The following is an 18,429-nucleotide window of genomic DNA, read 5'->3' on the forward strand; positions in this document are numbered from 1 at the left end:
CTGTGTGAATGGCAGATAGATTTCTCTAATTTTCAATGCTGTTTTCAATGTGCAACATAGGCTTTTCCAAAGAATCCATGTGTGTGGTGTGATGTGTGATGGTCCCTGAAAACCCATGGCTTGTAGCTAAAAAACGCACTAGAGAGTGCCAGGGGGCAGCTCCAGGCACTAACCAGCCACCAGCCATTAACCAGGTCACCAGTTTCGTCTATGCCAACTAGCTCTCACCCAGAAAATTCCCATCTTGATTTAAGCACAAGCTAGAGATTATTTCCATTGGGTATTTTGTATGACCATCCTGATTTGAGAGCACCAAAGGATCTGCAGCATGGAAGTGAGCTATGTGGAGCCAGATGGCCTTGGGAGAAAAGCAAGCTGCTGAGCAGATGTAGCTGTGGGACCTTGCACTGCTGAGAATTTTGCAACTGGAGAATAAACACCATGAAGTCCTGCAGCACACAGCAATCTCCAAACAGAGACCCTAGGCTTTTATGGGGTCCTGACCACCTGAAATCGAAGAGGAAAACCAGCCTGGGCATTGACATAGTCTTGTCCACCAGCCAGGCAGGCAGCCTGGCAGAGTGCTGGGACCATCAAGCTGAGCTACCTTTAACAGACAAACCATTCACAAACAGCAGCAAGCAGAGGCAAACCAGCAGGTGCTGTTCACCAGACAGCTGGAGATCCTGCTGGAAAGTCCACACTTTAACCCTTAAAAGTTGGTTAGTTACCTGTTAAGTCCTGCTGCTGCAGCCAGCAGGAAGGGAAGAAAGCAGGGACCTCTGTTAGTCCTATCTTAGATATCAGAAAGGGTTTGGGACAATGTTTCTGCACTTATCTTTTAGAAGAGAAGACAAAAAAGTGAAAGATTTGTTTCCACATCTTTAGTAATATTTTAAATTTGAAATGTCTTAATTTTAACTCATTCAGTTCGCTGGCAACTAAAACCTCACAAAATTCTAACACTGAAGCTTTGTTGATTGCTGGTAAATTACAACCCAATGTTACTCAACATAAAATGCAGTTACTGCAAACAATTTGTATTACAGTAGATAAAACCAGTTGCCATAGGGCAGCAAAACATCACGGGCAAAATTTTCAGTGGCTCTGTATTGTGTGAGTAACTTGAGCTTGCAAGAAATCTACCTCTTCTGCTTTGCCTAAGGCATCCAAATACCCCAGAGCCAGCACACAGTACAAGAAGAATGTAATTACACCATGGAAGCATGCTATCTGGCATTCATATTAACAGTCAGGGCCTGAAAACAAGTATTGCTTTGAAATTTTCTGGGAAGCACAAGCAAGAAGACAGTTTACTCAGTTTCATCATGAAAAATATGGACAAAGCACAACAAAGGTATAGGTTTTTCTCTAAAGGCCTATACACACTCATATCAGAGTCGTTAGTTTTAAAACTTTTCTTACTTTTGATCTTGCCAAGAATGAGTTTGCAGAAAAGGCAGGCTCTAACCACTCCAGGGACTTGGGGAAAGCCACTGCCATGCAGGTGAAATGTAGTAGCTGGAAATCGTAAACTGCAATCAGACATAATAAAATTCTACTCTCACAACCGTTCTTGCCCTTCTGTCGTTCACCAGAACCAGTGGTAAGGAACTACAGGCACATGTCACCAGAGGGAGCTTGTGTGCCAAAAATCCCGTTTTCTTGGGACTTGCAAGGAGACCGAAAACTGAATTTACACAATTTTCCCTCATTCTTCAAAGAAAAGGAAAAGCCTGCGCCCTCCCTTTGCCTTTGGAGGGCACGGCTAGCCTACAGGTACTGGTTTTCTGCGACACAGGCAAACAGTCGTGGTGCTGCCCACAACCATGCAGCACTACTTCACTGCCTCCTGTTCTATTCCATTTAACGGGACCCGTTTTTCTCGAGTCTAATGTCTCAAACTGGATATGGTCCCGGCTAAGCTGGGTAAATGTGCATGGATTTCCTATGTCTTACCAGCTGCTCTCCAGGTACAGGCACTGTGTCCTGTTTCCCTGTCACCTGGAAAGATGCCATTGCAAGGAGTAACCCAGGAACCTGCCCCATTTCCAGGGTTTACCAGACACACATTTACAAATAATTGTTGCTGTGTATGTAACACATGCAGTAATGGTGGAGCTGGGAGAAGCACAGCAAGCATTTTGGGGCTTACTTTTGAATGATCATTAGATCCCACAATTCCTTTAAATGCATTCTTAAAATTAGGTACTCTGCAGATTGCTCAGAGCTTGTTGACAGTTTCCTCTGGCTATGAAAGCCCCATAGAATATGATAGGGTAAGTGCAGAAAAACCTGAAAAATCCTCCCGTTGTTTCAAGAAAAAACGAGCAGCTACATCAGATGAGAGCTTTTTAAACAACATCCTTCTGGCCTGTGCAGCTCACAGGAAAATGAATCTCTTTTCAGATCCATATGCTTGCTGCAGTATTTCCTGTGTTTTTCTAGTCACATTCGCACACATAATTCATGCAAGTGTTCAGTCCTAGATGCAGGCCTGAAAGGATGTGGTTGAAATTTTCAGGCTGCTCATGTTCTTGTCTCCATGCCAAAGCTCTGGTGGATGGTTCTGGGAACTCTGTGTTCCTGCTAAACTGGGCAATGTCACATCCCAAGGGGTGAAAGAAGGGAGAAATTGTGGAGGGGAGAACCACATGGCTGCATTAGAAAATTCTTGCTTTTCAATTAGTTCAAACTAACAGGCATCCACTTCAAAAGGAAAACAAAAATTAAATTAAAAAAAACCAACAACCCAAACAACCAAAACCAAGCAACCAAAACCCCAAACCGACAACATTTGCACCACAAGAAACCCAACGCAGATGATCCCTAAGTCTGAGAAGCAAGGTTTCTCTTAGCCTAAGCACAGAAATATGGACTGCATTGTTCACAAAGCTAACACACTGCTTGGACAGTTACTTGGGTCAGACTGAAACCTGACAGTAGAAAGTAAAATACCAAATGGTAAGCTACTGACCCTGGAAGAGCAGTTGACAGGCAGGACCTGCTCTCAAAGAAATTGTTGACATTTCAAACCTCCCAGTTCTGATCCCAGGAGAAGAGACTGTGGGTGCTGGAAGATCTGCTGATGGGCTGCAAGCCTGTGCCTATTTATGCATGCTCATAGCACAGTTGATGGAGGATTGTGGGATGATTTTGCTGCATTGGGCATTGCTCAGTGCATGGTGGTGCCATTTATGTCATACAAATTCAGTATCAACCTTGAGCTTGCTCGTAGCTTGTCTCCTTGTCTTTTAACAGCTTTGCCTTTTGAAGTAGAGATTTTTACAAATGAAATCACAGTATCACAGTATCACAGTATCACTTAGGTTGGAAAGGACCTCGGGGATCATCGAGTCCAACCTATCAACACAGACCCCATGACTAGACCATGGCACCAAGTGCCATGTCCAATCTCCCCTTGAACGCCTCCAGGGTCGATGACTCAACCACCTCCCTGGGCAACCGGTTCCAATGCCGAATGACTCACTCAGTGAAGAACTTCCTCCTCACCTCGAGTCTGAACCTCCCCTGGCGCAGCTTGAGACTGTGTCCTCTTGTTCTGGTGCTGGTTGCCTGGGAGAAGAGGCCAACCCCCTCCTGGCTACAACCACCCTTCAGGTAGTTGTAGAGGGCAATGAGGTCACCCCTGAGCCTCCTCTTCTCCAGGCTAAACAATCCCAGCTCCCTCAGCCTCTCCTCATAGGGCTTGTGTTCAAGGCCTCTCACCAACCTTGTTGCCCTTCTCTGGACACGCTCAAGTGTTTCGATGTCCTTCTTAAACTGAGGGGCCCAGAACTGGACACAGTACTCAAGGTGCGGCCTAACCAGAGCAGAGTACAGGGGCACTATGACCTCCCTGCTCCTGCTGGCCACACTATTCCTAATGCAGGCCAGGATGCTATTGGCCCTCCTGGCCACCTGGGCACACTGCTGGCTCATATTCAGGTGGCTGTCGATCAGCACACCCAGGTCCCTCTCTGTTTGGGAGCTCTCCAGCCACTCCGACCCCAGCCTATAGCTCTGCATGGGATTGCCGTAGCCAAAGTGCAGCACTCGGCACTTGGACTTGTTGAATGCCATCCCATTGGACTCTGCCCATCTGTCCAGTCGGTCGAGGTCCCTCTGCAGAGCCTTTCTACCTTCTAACTGACTAACATCTGCCCCTAACTTTGTGTCATCTGCAAACTTGCTGATGACTGACTCTACCCCTTCATCCAGATCATCGATGAATATGTTGAAGAGGACAGGGCACAGCACTGATCCCTGGGGGACACCACTGGTGACTGGCCTCCATGGAGAGGAGACAGTAATAGACATAGAGGAACTGTAGAGATAAGCAGTTAGATATAAATGCAGGGAAGGATTTTCTTTTAAGGGTAAATTAAATTACTTGAGCCCACATAGTATGGAGGCCTTTTAGAAAAATACTATGTTGAGAGGTACTTCTGTATTTATGCACTGTACTGATCTCTATCTCCAGAAGACTACAATGTAAATTTAGTAATCTTCTCCACCATTTCCACCCATGCCTACCCCTCCAGCAGTGCTTCAGGTGAATGTGCTCTCCCCAGCAGAGCTGGTTCATGACTCAGAGCCAAAAAGGGGTGAGGACTTCACAAATGTACTTGCCCCAGCTGAATGTGTGATCCTGCAGCTCCTTTCCAGGAGCCAAATCAAATGCTGAACAGGTCTGTATTCTGTCATCTTGCTTGAGGTCAAATTCAGGATTTTAAATGCTTCAGATGAAAAAAAGGGGCAATTCCTATTTATTATGATAGGACTCACTGGAGTCAGAGTCTGCAATGTGACTTGGTTGTTAACCTCCAACATAGAACATACAGTTAAAGCCAGGAAATAAAATTTAATGCCTGGACAAATTACTGGCTTCATAAGAAACTTACATCTTCTTCTATAAAAATGTTATCTTTTCCTCAAAAGCTATTTCAATTCAAAACACAACACTGTCAAAATCTTTGGAATTTCACTGTAAATATGCCTTGTGATACAAAGTATCCAGAACAACACATGTTGCCCTTCCTGGGCTTTCTACTTTAGATTTTAAAATAATTACTAAGTCTCTCCTATTTTCTTTCTATAAAATTTTATGGTGTTATCTACCTTGTCTTCAGCAAGGCTTTCGCCACAGGCAAGCTTAGGAAGTGTGTGCTACAGTAATGGACAATGGGGTGGATTGAAAACTGGCTGAACAATAGAGCTCAGAGGGTTGTGATCAGTGGCACAACCTAGTTGGAGGTCTGTAATTAGTGGTATCTCTCAAGAGTCAGTACTGGGTCCAGTCCTGTTCAACAGAGTCATCAACAACATGCATGAAGGGATAGAGTGTATTCTCAGCAAGTTTGCTGATGACACAAAAATAGGAGAGGTGGCTGACACACCAGAAAGCTGTGCTACCATCCAGTGTGATGTGGACAGGCTGGAGAGTTGGGCAGAGACTAACCTTAGGAAGTTTATCAAGGGCAAATACAGGGTATTGCACCTAGGGAGGAATAATCCCGTGTATCACCACAAGTTTCAGGCTGACCTGCTGGAAAGAGCTCTATGGAAAAGGACCTGGGAGTGCTGGTGAACAACATGACGACCATAAGCCATCGATGTGCCCTTGAGGCAAGAAAGCCAATGGTATCCTGTGATATATGGAGAAGAGTGTGTTCAGCAGGTCAAGGAATATTGTCCTTCCCCTCTATTTTACCCTGGTGAGGCTTCATCTAGGGTACTATATCCATTTCTGGGCTCCCCAGTTCAAAAAGGACAGGGAACTACCTGAAAAGATATGGGAAAAGGCTACAAACCTGAACATAGGAAGTTCCATCTATACATGAGGAGGAACATCTCTGTGTTGAGGATGGTGGAGCACAGGCTGCCCAGAGAGGTGCTGGAGCCTCCATCTCTGGCATCATTCAGAGTTGTCTGGATGCCATCCTGTGCAATCTGCTCTGTTCTAGGTGAACATGGTCTGGCAGGGCGGTTGGACTAGATGATCTCCAGAGGTCCCTTACAACCTCTATTATTCTGTTATTCTGTGAGAAGTGAACTTTATGCTGAACTGAATGAAGTAATTGGAAATAGTCCCCTACACTTCAGTCAGTGTTGGATCAGGATCTTAAACCACATGTGGCAATTCAGAGACTCGTGCACAGTGCCATCTTTCCCACATGCCAGATAATAGTGACGGGTGACAAGTTATAACACAAACCTCCCGTTTTTTCTGTAGAACAGATGTCAAGCTTAATCTCCACTGAACACCTCAGTCTCTCTAAAAGTAGTCTGGTATTTGTTGCAGCCAAGGCCAGAACCATTTTGGAACAGAAGCTGCCAGCTGCGTGGAATGAAAGGTATTTAGATCTGCCAACAGTAAGAAATTAAATAAAGACTATGGCAGCGTCTGTCAACTTTTTGGGCATCAGTAAAAGGGTTGCAGCCAACTAAACTTGAGATGGCAGCAATCTAGTGTATCCTATTCACCAACTCAGTGATTTGCTAACTAATTTAGCTCATTTATTTATTTATTTTTTACATTGTGTCCACTGCCATCATGCTACTGTGCAAGTCTGGGGAAGGAAAGACATCAAGCACTGGAAGGTAGTATCTTGGAAAAGATAGGCAGGAAATTTGTTCAAGGCCATACTACCTTAAGTGGTGTGGTGGCATCAGGGTGCAGTCTGACTAAGATGTGTGTAAGAATAATATATATATATATCAAGAGATGAACTAATTTTGAAAACAAAATTGCACCTTTCTTTTGTGACCTGGTTAGGCAAAAGGAAAACATGTAAAACAAGACTGCAGCATGAATTTTCTTCTCCCAGTGCTTCAGGAATTTTGGGCAGATGTGAGACTTCCACTCATGAAGATACATGCAGTAATGGCACCTTTTCACATCACAACATGAGCAAAAAAGAGTAGCACACACAAACAATAAAACAGAGCTTTGTCTTCTGTTACCTTAGAAATAACATATTGACATAGATCTTCTACTTCAAAGGAAACACCTGAAGAATGGGTGTCACCAGACTAAAGAAAAGATGCTGCTCCTGTAACACCACAGCTCTGCTAAGGGATTAGAGGAAGACTTAGTCCTGACTTTAGAGTCCTGACCTTCAGCTACTGGATAGTTCCTGCTTTTACTGGAGCAATCTTAGCCATCTACCCAGTATTTACTGCAGCTCTTTATTCAGTGGAAAAAGGAAGTATGAAATACAGTGGGGCAACAACTGAAAAACATCTCCTTCTCTTGTACTTGTGATTCATGTGCAGCACAATCATATTAAAAGAAAAAGAAATAAAAATATTATCATTGATTATCATTGGAGAGACTGGGAAAATTTAATACCTTGGGTCAAAGTGACTTATCCATATAAGAAAATCCTGACTGAGTACCAGCTCACCCTGTGAATTTTCACAAACCTGGGCTTGATGTGCAGAAAACTGTAAAATGTGTTATATTGTGGCTAATGTTAACTTCCCAGAAGATGTATCTAAGCCAGTGTATGAAGCAGGAATCAAAGAAAGGCAGCATTTTTTCTTTCTGCTATAATACAGTGTTTTTTGTTCTTATGCTGATGTGTTTATCTATTGCTAGAAACTCTTCAGAGAGTTTGGCATAGAAGTGTCAGCCTGTAAATCAAGACAAGTTTCTGTAGTCACTGCCTAAGACTTACAAACCTCATTCCTCTGCCACTTGAAGTAAATTTAGCCTGAGATTTTTGTTCCACAATGATTCTCCTGGGCTCCAAACTCAGCACTTACCACACTAACAGTAATCCTTTATGTCTCCAGACTCTCTCTGTGTTCCTGGTTAACCTTCAGTCACAATGTAATGAGATGCATCAGACACCATCAAGCTGGCCTAAGGGGTTACAAATTTGGATGAGGGCCACATACTGTACTAATTACTTCTAATAAATTACATATTTCAGGAGGGACATCATGATTTTAATCATTTATTCTGCATGTTATTTCCTTTGGAGAGAAGAACAAGCAGGCACTAAACAAGCCGAGCATCTGAAATTCATGGCAGAAGCTAAAAGGAGCTCATTTAATATCAACCATGATTGTAAATATTAGAATTATGCATGTATCAAATCCCTGGGTCTGAACACTTTGGGAACAGTCAGTGAGTCCTGTTTGTTTTAATGAGCCAAACCAAAAGGATGTCTTTGAATGTTCCTTAGATTTAATCCCATTTCAAATGTTGTAGCTGGGGCCTAGATCAAGAAAAAAACACCTTTGTTTCTATGCAAAGAAAAATGTATTAAGAGGGGAGTTTAAAGAATGTATTTCCCAAAAGGCTGCAAGGAAAAACTGTCAAATGTACCTTTCACCTCTGTGGAGAAAGAATTTAATTATTATTTGATGGCAGAACTCAGAATACTGCACAAACTTTCTTTAATGTTCATTGAAATCAGCTGGATCTTAAGACTGCTCTAAATAACCTTACTAAGATGAGTGAAGATTTCTTGTTTCCCTGACCTCTCACACACTCACATCAGTAGAGCCTTAATAGGGTCATTCTGCCCCTGTACTCAGCACTGGTTAGGCCACACCATGATTACTGTGTCCAGTTCTGGGCCCCTCAGTTTAAGAAAGATGTTGACTTGCTGGAACGTGTCCAGAGAAGAGCAACAAAGCTGGTGAGGTGTTTGGAACACAAGCCCTATGAGGAGAGACTGAGGGAGATGGGGTTGCTTAGCCTGGACAGGAAGAGACTCAGGGGTGACCTTATTGCTCTCTACAACTACCTTAAGGGAGGTTGTAGACAAGTGGAGGTTGGTCTCTTCTCCCAGGCTACCAGCACCAGAACAAGAGGACACAGTCTCAGGCTGCACCAGGGGAGGTTTAGGCTGGAGGTTAGGAAGAAGTTCTTCACAGAAAGAGTGATTGCCCATTGGAATGGGCTGCCTGGGGAGGTGGTGGAGTCACCACCATTAGAGGTGTTCAGGTGGAGACTTGATAGGGTGCTTGGTTGCATGGTTTAGTTGATTCAGTTAGGTGGTGTTGGATGATAGGTTGGATGCAATGATCTTGAACATCTCTTCTAACCTGGTCTATTCTATTCTATTTTCTATTCTATTCTATTCTATTCTATTCTATTCTATTCTATTCTATTCTATTCTATTCTATTCTATTCTATTCTAATAAAATCCTCAAACCACTCAGTAATGTGCACTTCCTTTAAAGTGGGAGACCTTGATGGATTTCAGTAGCTATGAGTATTAATAGCAATAGCTGGTAGATAATATGGGAGCTCTAGGGAGCAATGCAGGTTTGGGAACTGGTCAGGCTGTCTTATGTTTGTCTTTGTAAACCTTGCTTCCTGTCACTTCAGTCTATGTTTCCTTTCAAGGATGAACTGAGATACCAAAGAAAATGTGACAATGTAGGTAAAGGAAACCTGACTCAGTACAAAGTATGCCTTGTGATGGAAAGTTCAAGTTGTAGCCCTGAGAATCAAATGTGCTCTTTTGATTTTCAAGTGGTAATGAGATGCCAAGGAATCAGCATTACCTAGGATAAGTGCAATCTGCTTCTGCCTTTGTAGTCTAAGCTGATTTCCACTTGGTCCATCTCTACCTGAGGGGGTTGTTGTCACATTTTAGACTTCTCTGGCAAGTGTGAGGGGAAGAGGGTAGAAATCCAGGAAGACTTTCAGGAGCTCCTTTAATCCAGTGATGAAAATAATCAAGATATCTCTAAAGATGCAATTTGTGGATGGATGGATGGATGGATGGATGGATGGACAGACAGATGGAAGAATGGATGGATATTTGTGCTAAGACAGTTTGGTGTCCACTTTTGACACAGAGGAAAGTGACCACAGGATTTTTCCCATTTTTGTTGCACAGAACAAGAAGCAGATTAGTAAATAGGAGAAACAGGCCTTACACAACAAGAACTGGCTGCAAACTATTGCCTTAGGTAATACTGCTGACTCTTCAAATTGAGAAACTTTCCTCTGATTAGTTTTGGTGTTTTTCATTGGGAGGCTCAAGTCAACCTTCACATGGAAGAGGAGCTTAAAATAAAAGAATGTGATGGAGATTCAAAATTAGCATACTGGATCATTGGAAGCTACAGAAGGATAAGATGATTTGAATTTCAGACAAAAGAGCCCAAGAGTAACAGAAGAAAAAATGTATCACAAATGGGAGAAATAAAGGTGATGAATCCTCAGATAAGAGTGGTGCTCTACCTAGCAAAAAAAAGTGATGAGGTATATCACAACCTACTGAAATTTGATGGGTTCATTTGGTGCAATCTTCAAATAATGATTTTTGTCATTATTGTGTGCTACATAAAAGTGTGGAATTAAGAAACGTAAGTGTAGAAGGTATAGAAGAAAAATATTTTTGAAAGCAAAATGAGAAACCTCTTTGACATCCATTAGGTTTGGTAACATAATGCTAACAAGAGCATTGCACTGGGCTGTTATCTGGTTTGCTGTCTGATTTGCTCTCCAGATTACCACTTAAATCAATAGCTCTCACATTGATTTTTCCAGCACACTGTATTCCAGTAAAAAGAACAATGCTCTGAGATGAGTCAGCTATTTGCTCCATCAGTAGAGACTCTGATACATTTTCATTTAGGAAAATAAAAGCAGGAGCCAAAGTACACACAAATATATGGTAATAAGAACCTGCTTGTTGCACCATAACATGACACTGCCTCTGCAGACATGAGTTTACTACAGCTTAGTGCAGCAACTACAGACCTTAGTCAGGTTAGAGCAAGCCATTGTAAGGATGGAACCAAAATATCTAGGGGTGATTTTAGACAGATAATAACATTGTCTTTCAGTTCAGGTGCTATGGCAGAGGGAAAAAACATGCCCACATTTAAATAAGAAGCTGATCTCCACATGTTTACCATGATAGGTACAACTTCAGCATTACTGCATTTTCATTTGTTACATATATTTTCATCTGTTTACATATTCCATATAATATATACTATACCCCTTGGACAGTAACTGGTCATCATTTTTGTCTAATGTTGGTTCTTCTCAGTTCAACCATATTAAGAATTTCATATTTTGTTTTTCACCACAACATGCAGGTTGATTTATTATTGCTTTTTCTCTCTTCCTTAGCCATGAATTCACAAATCCATCAACCTGTCCCTCCCACATTATTGTAATTATTTCAAGGAACTTGGAGGAAGTACTGCAAAAATGTTTTCATACAAAGAAAACATAGTAATCTCAAGAACTACCTGGAGACTTTGAGTCAGGCTGAAGTGCAGCTCTTCTCTTGACCACCCCTCTGCTGCAAGCACAGAGCAAATCTTGTGCCACAGCACTGGTATCTCCCATAGCTCTCCATATATGGCTGCTGTCTTGGCTTCCAAGCTCTGCACCCACCTGTAAGTTTGGCTTACTTCTGGGAACTTTGATTTAACAGCAAGTAAAAAGCAGTAAAATACCAGAGAAATTATCAAATTAAAATGTTTTCCCCTCTTTTCCACTGCAAACTCTGCTTTATGCAGGTTTATTATCTCCATACTAAAATGTAATGCACTAGATTACAGTCTATTCCCACCTTCCATTGGAAACAACCTCAGAGAATATGGAGCAGCCACGGGCAGGGTAGAGAAAAGAGGTTCAGCATCCAGAATCTTTCTTTACTGTATATTGAGTACTATATTGTGACTATACTGAGAAACAATCCACAGGAAATAAACACATGCAAAGCTGTGGGAATAGCCTGCAGTTATGAAGTCTGTTATTCTGAAAACATTGCTGAATATTGCTATCTTTATCTACTATAAAATTAGAATAATTCAAATCATTAAAGAGCATCTGTTTCTCAGTAATGCTTTCATAGCATTGTGCATTTCATATTGCTACACCTGCCTCCTAAGCTCTTAGTTTAAACAAAATAACATTCATCTTTTCATAATAATGAAGAAGAAGGAATAATAAATTTTCCACTTCAAGCAATTTTTAAATGAAAGCGATAGTATTTATGGCACTTACAGTATGGTAAATCCAGAGCAATCCACCCCGTTTCTACAAAAGGTTATCAATTTCCAGGTCTGTCCACCTGTGTATTTGGGTGTATCTGGGAATACTGTGTAGTTTAGGGTGTTAATGTGTTGAGAAGAACTATTCTGTGCTTGGCTTTGCTCTGTTTACCAGATATTTCAGGTTAGTTGTAAATAACTTGAATCACATACTTTCCTACTGTTCCCTGGAAACACGTTGATGTAGAAGCAAACTATGACAGATACTTCACCAGGTCTCATCAGGGTATAAAAGTAACACTGCAGTCCTTGAGAGGAACTATGATGACCTGTTGCACAGAGCACTTCATCTGCACAGTAGCTAGTTAAGGCTTGTACAATAAAATAATACAGCAGTGAGATGTTATTGCTACCCATAGGTCACAACAGATGTTATTGCTACCCATGCAAACATTTTCCTTCCACACTTTATCATAACTGACTGTAAATAAGATTATTTCTAATATCCAGGACACAAGTTTTAGCCCATTTTGACAAACAGATAGTAAGTCTTGTGTGGCACCGAAGTGATGTTTTAACTGTTGCTAGGACAAGTACTAGAGAACTGAAGCTATAGACCTAGATGTGTGGAACTGGTTGATATGGTAAACTACCTAACGACAGTGGCAGTATTTCATCCAACAAATCAGATATCCTACCAGATTACTTGCCAGGTAATAAATTGTGTTAAGCAGAAGGAATGGAAACTGATATCTATTAAGAGACACCTGGCAGGACAGCCTTTGGTCTGCAGCCTGAAAATAATCTTACACTGACAAGTGCCAGTCGGAAGTGCTGATGAACACTATAGATCCTGCTTCACTGCAAGCACCTCAAGTCAGACTCTTTTCTGGGTTATTTGATGAACAAGCCTTGAATGTAGCTATTTTGTTCACAGCTAATATTCTTGCAGCTTTTATGTTCATTCCTGAAAAGCATGTAAGCCCTTTGAATGTTTACTGAGATTTCTCGCAAGAAAGGCTTCACACTTCCTACAATCAGACACTCAGCCCCAAATGTTGGCTATTCTTCCTTTCACAGCTGCCTGGAAAGGGAGGTAAATAGAAAGCTGTATGAGGCCAGCACTCATAAAATATATGTATTCAAGGAGCTCTCTTCAAAGCTTGGCATTGAATTATCTGCTATATCAAACTAATTAAAGTATCAAGACTTGGCAATTAAAGAAGCTATTAAAAAAAAATGCCACTGATGCAAGATTCTATGATGAGGATAAATAGGTGGTCAGTGCCAGACAGTCACTTCAAAGTATGAGAAGATCAATGGCTAAGCATGACCCCTTTCCAGGTGTGCTGCTGCTCGTGGGCAGAGGAGCTATTGCTGACAGTGGTGGTGTTTTCCCTGTGAGACATGACACAGGGCCAGAGGGCAAGGGCCAAGACAGTACCTGCACAGTACCTTTGAGGGCAGGTGGGGTGAAGACACTCTGCTTCCTCTGCTTGGGAGAAGCATTCTGGGACTGTGGAAGGACAAACACAGAGAAAGGCAGTAAGAGATGGGCACCAAGTGAGTTTTCTTGTCATGGTAGCTCTGGATTTTGCCCCACAGCTGCTTTCAGAGGGTGCACACACAAGTCCAAGGAGTTTCTAAGAAAATGATACTGTACAGATCTGATGCTAGCTCCTGGGCTTTCATGAATACTGAGAAAACCAAGATTAGATGGGGAAAAAAAATGTTTAATGGATAACTTTTATGGCTCTCAGGTAAAACAGACCCAATGCTACTGGAAATTACCACTCTAAAAATATAAGGTCTAAAGCATAAATTAAGAGGCTGTGCTTTTAACAATCAATGTAACTGATTCTCATAAGGCAAGTAAATATTTGCACGTATTAAAATGGAGAATTTACATTAAACAATATTTCAGTTAGATACAGGGTAACAAATGATTCTATGTATAGCTAAGGTAGTATGGAAATTATTAATATATACATTTTTACATAAATAAATGCACCTTTTGCACTTCTTTCAATGTGCTCTATTATTCCTAAAAGAATAATTTCAGCAACCTGAATTTAACTGAGCCTGATTTAAGTGATATATTTAGAGACAGTTAAATTTTTATGACTCTCAAATCACATCTATGCATGAAAGAGAAATCATGCCAAAATAATGGCAGTGAAATTACATATGGAGTTATAGTAGTATAATTATTCTAATGTATAGTTAGCAAAAAGGTGGAATATATTCCACTGTTAATGCAGATCAATATCAAAGCAGTTAAACTGGTATTCATATTACACCAACATGACATATGTCCATATAGAAAGGATAATAAAACTACATAAGGTCACACACATAGCTAGCTTTTGAAGACAGAAACATCATATTGCATTCTTACAAAAAAGGTTTTAAAAAGAGTTACGTGTAGGAAAGCTTTGGTTTTTTTCTCATGCAATAAATTTCTAGCTGTATTTGATCATAGTGATGTTGCCTCTCCCCAAATAATTGCAAAAAAAATGCCCCCTTTTTGTTTTTCCCCCTGAGCAATTTGACTGGTCTATAAACTCTGAATTTTAATCAGACCTATTTCTTCAAGAAACATTTGAGACAGCCCTTAAAAAACCACTGTTACACAAGAAAACCACTGTCACACAAGTATAGCTGATCCTATTGCCTTATCACAATGGATGGAAGGATAACATTTATAAATAAAATATTGTCTTTTTTTTTTTAAAAAGCAAGCTATTTATAAACACTGTGGGATAGGATGTTGATTCTTGCCCTAGTAAATCTTTTTACATCTCTATATGAGTCCAAATTTGAACCAATCAATACCTCCCTACTGCTATTTAAAGCACTGTCTACTTCTCTGAGCAACAGGTGAAGGAGAAAGAGATAAGTGAATTGCAGGAGCTATGCAAGGGGAGGTTAGGAAATGAGATCGAAGAAGCCAACTTTTAAGTCTTGTGCAAAATCAATGTGCTGCCGCCTGCTGTGGGCTTGGCAGATAATGGGAAGAGGAAAGAGGAATTTGCAAGGCTTTTGTAGACCAGCAGTGATCTGCAGACTCAAAGCAATGCTGGATGACCTGATCTGGCAGGATCACCTTGGGCCATGCTTAGTATTATTTGCCTGTGCATGGGAGCAAGACAGAGGGGAAAATTGCCTTTCCCAGTGTGCTGCTGCAGGTAGAGGGGAGAGCTGTCAGAGCTGAGACACAGCAGTTTCATACAGTCCTGGTTGGAAAGCAGCTATTCTTGAAAGGCTAGGTTATACCAGAAGTGGCACGATGATGTAAATGAAAACACTAACCAGAATGAATCATTGCATTTCAAAGCAGTTTTAAAAATAGACCTACTTTAGCAATTAATATGTTTTTTAAAAAAAATAATTAAAAATCACTTACCTGTGCCTGTGAGATGTTTGTTCTCTTCTCATCTTTTTCTAGAGGAGGAAAAGATATGGAAAGCAAAAAGTTAGTACAAAAGCATTTCTCAGTGCTAACCCTTGTGACTCTGCCCTGAACCCTACAGGACTACTATAAATAAGAAATTAGCCTTCAGATTTGCAGCTTTTCTTTCTCTTTCGTGTGTCTCAGGAAACCAGATCAGCATTCTCAGGCCCTGATCAACATTCATGCATAAGCACTGAGTCTAAAACACTTAATTCCTATTTCTTGTCTGTGAATAAACAGCAAGTGATGGAGTGCCTTTAGTAGCAGGTCCTTTGATCAGGTTTGCAGCCTGGAATTTTATCTTGGAATCACTTTGTGGCCTTCATTTGGTTTAGACTATAGAAGCAGGCAGTATTAGAGATTTCCACTGAAAACAAGCATCTCTCAGAATCTGAAAAACTAAGTAGACTTGTATGAAGCAGAGGAGGGTCAAGGATCTTTCTAACTATTGCATTTATTCAGCTTTTGCATGACATTATTTTTCTACTGCTGTCTTGATGTGGTTAATGGCCAGAAAATATTCCAAGTATTTGACAAAGATCATATAGGATCTTTGATGCATAGTAGTCTGAAGCTCTAAAAATAAAATGCCATTAAAAACAGATACCTCAGTTTCTCACTGTACCAATGCCCCTTCTAAAATTTTCCACATGTAGACATCAATGTGTGATTTCCACTGAGGTGTGGCAAACCTGTAAATGTAGGTCTGAGGAAAGAATTAGATCTAGGCCATATCACTTTATCTAACTTATTCTCCAGATGCTGGCTGCTTGTGGTATGCTGTGTGTGAGGGGAAGAAGCAGTCCGGGCAGACAGACTATTGTATTCTCTACCACTGCATCTGTGCATCTTACAAACATTAATTGCCTTGCCATAATTCTTCAATGTATATATTTCCCATACATCTTCATAGGAAAGGCATTCAAATGACTTATAGGCAAGGTTAAAAAGGGTAGTTGAAAACAGTGCTGATTACTAAAGCATGGTCCCACAGATACTAAATTAGACAGGACAATCAGGAGGCCAGTTCCTGCCATTGACATTTCTATGAACTTTGGTAAGGTGACTAACCTCTTCCTTGACTTCCTTACCTGTAAATAAATATAGCAGTGTCTATTTAAGTGTAGCAGCATCTATTCGCCTTTGAAAACCACTTCAGTGTATGAAGTTAGGCTGGCCTAATGGGTGATTATTTATGTGTTTGTAATCTTTCTTATCAGTATAACAAACAGACTTTGACTTTAATGACACAACACTGGATTTTTTTTTTATTTTTTTTGTTGAGTCTGAACTTTGAATAATTCAGGAACTTTCAGCAGAGAACAATGAAAAGTGAATTATGTCCCATTACTTCCTGAAATTCTAGACTTGCTCAGATTAAAAATATGTTTTAAAAATCCAATCTGAGGCTTGCACAAGGAATAAAACCTGCAATAGGCAGCTTTGTTGGGTTGCAGGTCTTTTTTCCTAAGGATGCGCACAGCTCTAATCCTTTGGGCTTGCACACTTAGTGTTCCTAGTGGGGGTGACATTAAGCCTACAGAACTGGAAGTTTCCAGTCTTTCCATTCATTTAGAAGCTCTTATATGACAGGCTACACTGGGAACAAGAACTAGTCCTCTATGGAGGTAGAGGAATTGTTCATATCCACAGGGCAAATAATGCCAGTGAATAAGCATGAGACAACATGAAAATTTAAGAATGATTTACAACATGAAAATTTAAGAATGATTTACAACATTACATGAATAGGTTTCTAAATGTATTAAAAAGAGATCATAAATAAAACTGAAGGAGCAAAAGAGTCAGATTTGAGAACACCTCTGAGGACATGAGGTGTTTCAAGTGAGTTATCAGATGAAAAGAAAGGTAGAGCTCATCAGAGATGCAGTTTGGTCAGTGGTGCATTTTGGCATGCATTTATTTTTGAGGAGAGAAAGACCATCGCATGTTTATTTCAACAGGTATTTTGATGAAAAAGTCTCAATGGAGAGTATACATTTTAAGGAGCGGTGACAAGGAATGAGAACAAGAAAGCTGAGAACCCTGAGTGCCATAGATTGAGGCAAGGGTGAGACGGAACATAGAAGTAGCTGAGGTAGTAATAAGAGAGAGGGACAATGGGGTTGTAATAGAAGTAAAAGGAGGAATTTAGTGGTGACAGAGAGCAGAGCTGGAGTGCAGTAGGGGCTGGAGCTCAATCAAGAGCTCAACATTCTTCAGTTCCCATTGACTGCTGTGCAGTCAGGATTCTGCCTTCACAAAAAAAATCACAGTCAGGCATAATGAGAAATTCCTTACCATGCTTGTAACTGGCAAATATACTGCAGAGAATGCCGAGCACAAGTGATCGTCTATTTTTCTCATATATGAAACAAAACCCAAGCTCTCAATAGGTAACTTCTTCCTGAAGGTTTGCTAAGAGGGAAGGAATCTTTTAAATGATGCTCCATTTTTCTCCCTCACAGACCATAACATTGCTCACAGAACATAATATAGCTATATTTCCAGTTTCATTTATTTTTGGCTGCTCTAATTAGCTAACATAAATCTAATTACTCAAGTAATTTCTTGACAGTTTTTGTGGTTTTGTTTTAAAGTGATGCAGTACAAATCATATAAAGAGCTGAAAACAGATTTGTACATACCCAAGTTACTGGACAGTTGAGGTACTTAAAAATAAGATTGAAGCTTTGTTTAGAAGTTTTTTACACCTGTGCTGGAAAGAAAAAAACAGTTGAGGATTTTACCCCTTGCTGGGTGAATAATGTTGAGGCTAACATGACCCTTACCTCATGTATACAGGACCAATACCTGGCAAATAATCAGGGGTTTGGGTTTTTCCTTCCCCGTGAAGGGAAATTGTCTGTGTTCATCAATGAAAGGTTCAATCTAAGGGATATTTCCATCAGTCCAGATGTGTAACAGACCTTCTGAAATGAAGCTTTAGCTCTTTAAGGAGAGACACATTTGAAAGTCCATCTCCCTGC

The 18,429-nt window shown here is 40.7% G+C and overlaps 1 protein-coding gene across 4 annotated transcripts in view; it reads right to left on the bottom strand.

Moving 5' to 3' along the window:
- PPP1R1C (protein phosphatase 1 regulatory inhibitor subunit 1C) overlaps positions 1-18,429 on the bottom strand; it is an 87,288-nt gene that overhangs the window by 51,005 nt on the left and 17,854 nt on the right. For 3 of the 4 annotated variants that reach the window (XM_068138430.1, XM_068138429.1, XM_068138428.1), the window contains exons 3-4: positions 15,392-15,429; positions 13,441-13,501 (exon numbers count right to left, since the gene is read on the bottom strand). In XM_068138430.1, the coding sequence (XP_067994531.1) occupies positions 13,441-13,501; positions 15,392-15,429 (99 nt within the window). Of the gene's footprint in view, positions 1-13,429; positions 13,502-15,391; positions 15,430-18,429 lie in introns of all 4 variants that reach the window. The other variant, XR_010987352.1, reaches the window with a different exon arrangement.

The sequence above is a fragment of the Melanerpes formicivorus genome, unplaced genomic scaffold, assembly GCF_026170545.1.
Source record: "Melanerpes formicivorus ecotype bairdi unplaced genomic scaffold, bMelFor1.0.p_v2 SCAF_5, whole genome shotgun sequence".
NCBI classification, from domain to species: Eukaryota; Metazoa; Chordata; class Aves; order Piciformes; family Picidae; genus Melanerpes; species Melanerpes formicivorus.